Source organism: Gorilla gorilla, chromosome 4 (genome assembly GCF_029281585.2).
Source record: "Gorilla gorilla gorilla isolate KB3781 chromosome 4, NHGRI_mGorGor1-v2.1_pri, whole genome shotgun sequence".
Taxonomy (NCBI): Eukaryota; Metazoa; Chordata; class Mammalia; order Primates; family Hominidae; genus Gorilla; species Gorilla gorilla.
The window spans coordinates 37,149,733-37,155,732 of record NC_073228.2 but is presented as its reverse complement, the minus strand read 5'-3'; the positions used below and the strand labels follow the sequence as shown (position 1 = coordinate 37,155,732).

The 6,000-nt window shown below is 46.2% G+C and overlaps 1 protein-coding gene across 7 annotated transcripts in view; it reads left to right on the top strand.

Annotated features, from left to right (window-relative positions):
• Positions 1-523: 523 nt before the first annotated feature.
• TOM1L1 (target of myb1 like 1 membrane trafficking protein) overlaps positions 524-6,000 on the top strand; it is a 63,345-nt gene continuing 57,868 nt past the window's right edge. For 3 of the 7 annotated variants that reach the window (XM_063706257.1, XM_004041313.5, XM_055388713.2), the window contains exons 1-2: positions 524-2,819; positions 5,608-5,692. In XM_063706257.1, the coding sequence (XP_063562327.1) occupies positions 2,762-2,819; positions 5,608-5,692 (143 nt within the window). In that variant the 5' untranslated portion in view covers positions 524-2,761. Of the gene's footprint in view, positions 2,820-3,940; positions 3,962-5,579; positions 5,693-6,000 lie in introns of those variants that run through there. The other 4 variants (XM_063706256.1, XM_055388712.2, XM_063706255.1 and 1 more) reach the window with 4 other exon arrangements.

Below are 6,000 nucleotides of genomic sequence, written 5' to 3'. Positions count from 1 at the left end.
ACCATGTTGGCCAGGCTGGTCTTGAACTCCTAACCTCAGGTGATCTGCCTTCCTCGGCCTCCCAAAGTGCTAGGATTACAGGTGTGAGCCACCGCGCCCAGCCATTACTTTGGTTTTTCTAACATGAAAAATAAAGTAATAACGGTACTGGTCTCATAACATTATTATGTGATTAAATGAGATAATGCATGTAATATGTTTAGAACATATCTGGCATATAGTTCTAGCACAGAAAATATTCGCTATTGAACAAGAACAGAAAAAAAGCAGGACCTTGTGCCAGCAAAGTATATGACTTCCCCTATTCCTGTATTCTTCAAGAGGTCTTGCACTGAATCAAGCAGATCCTTTAAAAAAGTAAGACATCAGGCTCAATAAACAGATTCACCTAGTGACAATAATATAGGCTTTGGAACCAGGCAGCCATGAGTCAAACTTTAGTGAAGCCATTTATAAACTTGATCTTTCTGAATCTCAGATTATATATTTGTAAAAATGAGGTTAATACTACCCACCTCTCAGGATTGTGAAGGTTAAGACAGATTTCTAGTTGCAGACACTTAGCATATTTTACATAAATAAATGTTGACTAAGTGTTCTTGGAATTGAAATTGTGGTAAGATTTTACTCCTGGTGTCATTCTACCCCTGTGGGATTCTGCTCCTTCTCTGACCTCAACTTAGCTGTGAATTCTATTGTCCCTGCTGCTAGACTTTACTAACATTAACCACGTTGATTTTCATGCCTGGAGAGAAGAGGGATCATGCAGAACGGAACAGAGTACAGGAAGAGAAGGCTGCAACAACCACCACAACACCCTGGAGGGCACAGGGAGAGACAAAAACTTCTGCCAGGCATTGCTGAGATAGAACACAGGTAGTACTCATCAACTTTGGTTCTGTTCACCCAAGCATCAAGTCTAGAAGACACTCCTTGCTACTGTTTCTCCTCTTTCTCGGTGCCTCAGTCCTGTCACGTAAGGAAATCAGACATAGGAGAAAAAAAAAAAAGAAGAAGAAGAAGAAAAGAAAAACCTCCCACATAGAAATATATTAAAAATCTATCTCTCTGGATGCTTGGTTCCTTTCTCGTTCTCATTAACTGATAGAAGGCCACTGACACCAACATTGGCCTAAGCTAAAATTGGTTTTCTTTTTCAGAGATTGTAGGTTGATTCTAGGTTGCAGAAAAGGCAAAATATTTTGCTAGAGGCATGGAATACAGATTAGGTTGGTGATGTCACAAAAGAGGTTTTCAACAGTGTCAGCAGAGGCTGTAGTGATGAGTAAGGAAGTTGATAAACGGCAACATCTGAAATAGCTATTTGCCCTGAATAGGCAGGTGGAGAATATTAGTTACACGTGGGACAAATCCCATTATGAGACATATCATCACAACAAGAATATTTCATTCTAGATTTTAGAATCCCAGGTTTTGGCTCACTTTGGTCAAGAAAAATTATAAATAATTGAGTTAGAGATAATTAAATGTTAGCCTCTTGGAGTGCATGGCAATTGGTTTTGACCTCTATATTAAAATTCACAAGACCACGGACATAAGTCAAAACAGGTCCCCTTCGTCTCCCTAGTCACCATCTCCAGGGCTAAAAAACAGACTTGAAATGGGTGCCAGTTAGACTACAGGAAACAGGATCTACAAGCACCAGGAGCTCATCTATGGCTATCTGACATCACCTGGGGACACCTCACCCTCTGGCAGGCTCCTGCAGGCTGGAGATTGTTAACGTAGCCAATCAGATGTTAATTGAATGCAAAGGAATAGGAAATAAATTCTGGTTCTGAAGGGGCAGCTGGAAAGGTGTTGGGCTTCTCAGATTCCGACCTACATTACAAAGCAGGCCTAAAGCCAAGCATACTCCTTGCCAGAGGAAACGGAAAGCCCCTCTCCCGTTTTTAGAATCAGGCTGGAAAACACGGCTCCCAGAAGGTGGGGTTAGAAAACAAGAGCTTGCGAGGCAGCGCCCTGTGGTCCCTCGAGGAAATAGGAGAGAGACAAAGAGGGCCTGCTCCTGGGAAGCCCTAAATTCGAAGCCAATCCTTCCTCCTAGACATGACCACAACTTTAAAGGGCAGGGCGCACACCTCCCCTCCCGGATCTCTAGGGCAAAGGCAGGTCGAGGGTAAATATTTCTAGTTATTCAATATATTCAGTGGCTAACTATTTATTTTGTGGGTACCAGACACCGACATAATCGGTTACGTCCTTCCCTTAATTCTCATAATTCTGAGGTTTGTGTTATTAACCCCCTATTATCTTTGGTCTACCCAGGGCAGCCAAAGAGGCGCAGAGAAGAGTGACAAGGTGCCCAGCAAGCGGCGGGATCAAAGCCTGGGTCTCTAATTCCCAGGCTGGAGATTCTGGGCTGCCTGCTCCTCCTGCACGGGGCGAAAAGCCCACCTGGGATCCGAGCAGGCGGCCGCGCCACTCTCGCAGGCTCCATACACCCGCCACTACCCGCCTGTACCACCTGCAGCCGGCAGCGCAGCCTCCTCGCGGGTCCCGCAGGGCGCGCTGCAGGTGCGCGGGGCATCCCGAAGCCCCGCCCTCGCGTCCCTGCCCCGCGCCCAGCTCCTCACGCTCGGTGCCCGCGCCCCGCAGCGGCAGCGCAGAACGCACCGCCTCCGCCAGAGCCCGGGAAGCGCTCGGGCGAAGAGGAGGAGCCAAGGGTACCGAGCGGGTGGAGTCGGGAGCCGGGGAGCGGTGGAGGCGGATTTCCTGGGCCCGGCCCTCTGGCGCTACCATGGCGTTTGGCAAGAGTCACCGGGATCCCTATGCGACCTCCGTGGGCCACCTCATAGGTAAGGAGGCGCGGGGAGAGACGCCCAGGCAGGCAGGGGACCGTGGGATCCTCTCCTGCTTGATCCATTCTCGGCCTGCAGAGGACGGAGTTAGTCCAACTTGAAAAAATTATTCCCCTCCCCCCGCAACTTTCCCAAGGCACCCGCATTCCACCCGGCCCCCTTTCGTCGTTTCCTTCTTGGCCAACTCACTGTAGAACCTCAGTCCTCAAAAATGTACTTTCCTTTCGATGCCTCCTGGGGAGTGGAACCGAACAGGTGAACCGCGGGAGTCAGGCATGGAGTGTTTGGGCCTCCACGAGGAGACACCAGAAACTTCTCGGCCGGGGGAAGTTATTCCTAAAGGCACATTCTCCAGGGCACGGTATTGTTATGCCCGTTTTACAGATCAGAAGAGGAGGCTCTGGGAGACCAAGTGATGTGGCCTTACTGTGAGGGGCAGGTCTCCCCAAACCAGTTTTCTCTAGTGCCAAGGTTATACAACCTGGATTGCTTTTCTGGGTAAACAAAGAGAATGAAAATGCTTGGCATTGGAGTGAAGAGGAAGGGAACATAGGAGCCATCTGGGGCCACGGAGGTCTCTCGCAGGCCACTAGGGACTACACCAGCATCCACCTAAATGATTTCTCTCTCCTCCGGATGTACCTTGCATGATGTATGTAGAAGCCAGTGATTGGACTCTTACCAGCACCAGCTCACTGCTCCTTTTCCCTGATTCCTCCCTTGGGAATTGGGTGTGGCACGAGTGCGTATTAATGCCAGGCAAAGTGTGATGATGTCAGGAACTTAGTGGGGTGATGAAATAGTGAGAACCTAGTAGTTGTAGTAAAGAGGCCCAGATTTGGAAAATTTAGATCACAGCTCTACTAACTGCTGTGACACCGAACACACCACTTAAACAGAACCTTAGTTTACACATCCTTATAAGATGGTCAGAGTAGCTACCATTGAGGAGATGCTTTCCCTTAATGGCTGTGCTTTGTTGGATATTAGAATGAACCCCAAGCAGAAATGGATTCAGACTGTGTCTTCATAGGCAAACGAAACTTCAGCAATTCGTCTGCTTAATTTTTTAATTCTGTAAACATGGACTAACTGTCAGCTATGTGCCTGGACCTGGATCAGGCACTGGTGAGGCCAAGGTGAGACGTGGTCTCAAACCTGAGGGAACTCACTTTCTTGTAGAGAAGACGGGCACAGTTTTGTGTGGCACCTTTGCAATGCAAGAAAATGCAAAACACACAAAACTTAGGAGAAGGGAGAAATGAATTCTGCTCTGGCTTTTGAAGGGTGAATAGGAGTTTTCTAGGGAGGTAAGCTTTGTCCATTCGGTGCCAGATTCAAGTTTGTTGTTGTTGTTGTTGTTGTTTTGTTTTTGTTTTTGTTTTTGTTTTTTTGAGACGGGGAGTGACACCCAGGCTGGAGTGCAGTAGGTTTTGGCACACTGCAACCTCAGCCTACCGGGTTCAAGCAATTCTCCTTCCTCAGCCTCCCGAGTAGCTGGGACTACAGGCACATGCCACCACGCCAGGCTAATTTTTGTATTTTTGGTAGAGATGGAGTTTCACCATGCTGGCCAGGCTGGTCTGGACCTCCTGACCTCAGGTGATCTACCCACCTCGGCCTCCCAAAGTGATTGGGATTACAGGCGGGAGCCACCGGGCCCCGCCTCAAGTGGTTCTTTTCCTGGATTGAAAGCAAGCTAAACTTTGGGGTTCCCCCAAGCAAGTCCTTATTCTTCCCCTTCTCTATCTTTTTTGTTTTTTTCTCCATTTCCCCCAGAACCCGGTGTTTTCATGCTTAGGGATCTTGTCCTTCTCTTAGGAAGATGTTAACGCATTCATACTGAATGTTCCATTACCCTTTCCAGATAACATCTTGTATTCTTAAAGCGGCTGTCTGGAGAGGGAAAGATGCCTGATTATCTAATCATAGGGTTCCAAGTGCAGAAGCATTCTGGTCAGCCTGGTGCAGCTGTGGTTAGTTTAGATGCTTATTATTATTAGTTCGGATAGTTATCCAGCGCCAGTTTGAAATGATTAAGGCTGAAAGTAAAAGTGTATGCAATGGAAGTTTTTACATAGTTGAGGTAAGCAGTGTCTTTGCAAGTATTGGTTGAAGTTATAATAATTGGTAAAATTAGAAGGAATCGTGAGATTAAGATGATAGGACAATAAACGTATTACTTTTATTTGGAGTTGTGCCAATGTTTTGGCTCCTAAGACCAACGGATTACTTCTCTCCTTTAAAAGTTCTTTCCTCCTGTCCCCCCAGAGAATAAATTATTTTTAAAAACAAACAGTGGGACCAAACAACCTAGATTTGAATGCCAATTCTACTTCATACTGACTGTATAACTTTGGTAATTTCCTAACCTCTCTGAACTTCTATCTCATCATCTCTTAACAGTGGGTTAAATGAAATTGCGTATGATAAAATACTTAGCACTACGCAGTTCACCTTGTAGGTAGCTGCTCACTAAGCCCTAGTTCCCTTCTCTGAAAGCCAGGCAGGCGGAGATTTAGCTGGCCTGGCCTGGGCCTGTGGCCAGGTGTTGTGCTTGAGGTCTTTATTAATAGGTCACTCATTACTGTTGCTGCAGCAGCACTCTGAACTTGGGTTCTGATTGATTCCTGAATTACTGAGAACTGTTCCAAAAAAAATCACTTTGCCCTTTGGCAATATAAACTTAATGACACTTGCTGGTGCAGCCTAGGCAGATTATTTCAGGAATACCAGACATTTTTTATTCTGTTGTAGCTCAGACTCAACAGCTTTTTCTTGGCAGAAAAGGCTACATTTGCTGGAGTTCAGACTGAAGATTGGGGCCAGTTCATGCACATCTGTGACATAATTAACACTACCCAGGATGGGTGAGTACAGCATGGTTTCCATGTATTTGCCTCTGATAAGAAGCATCAGAACTACAGCACGTTTTCTCTTGCAAATGTTTCGGTTTTGTTGTTGAAAGAGTGTTTTCATCATTCATTAGGCGCCCTCTATCTTTTGAAGACTTGTCAGGTTGAAATATTGGGGCAGCTGCTTGCTTCAACATGTGGAGTATCCATAAATCCACTATAATTTTTCTCCTCTTGGCAGTTTCTTTAATAGTTTCAAATTTTGTCACTGTGAAGCTCAAATTCCTTCCTTCTAAAAGATTGAAAAAGGCCAGGCACAGTGG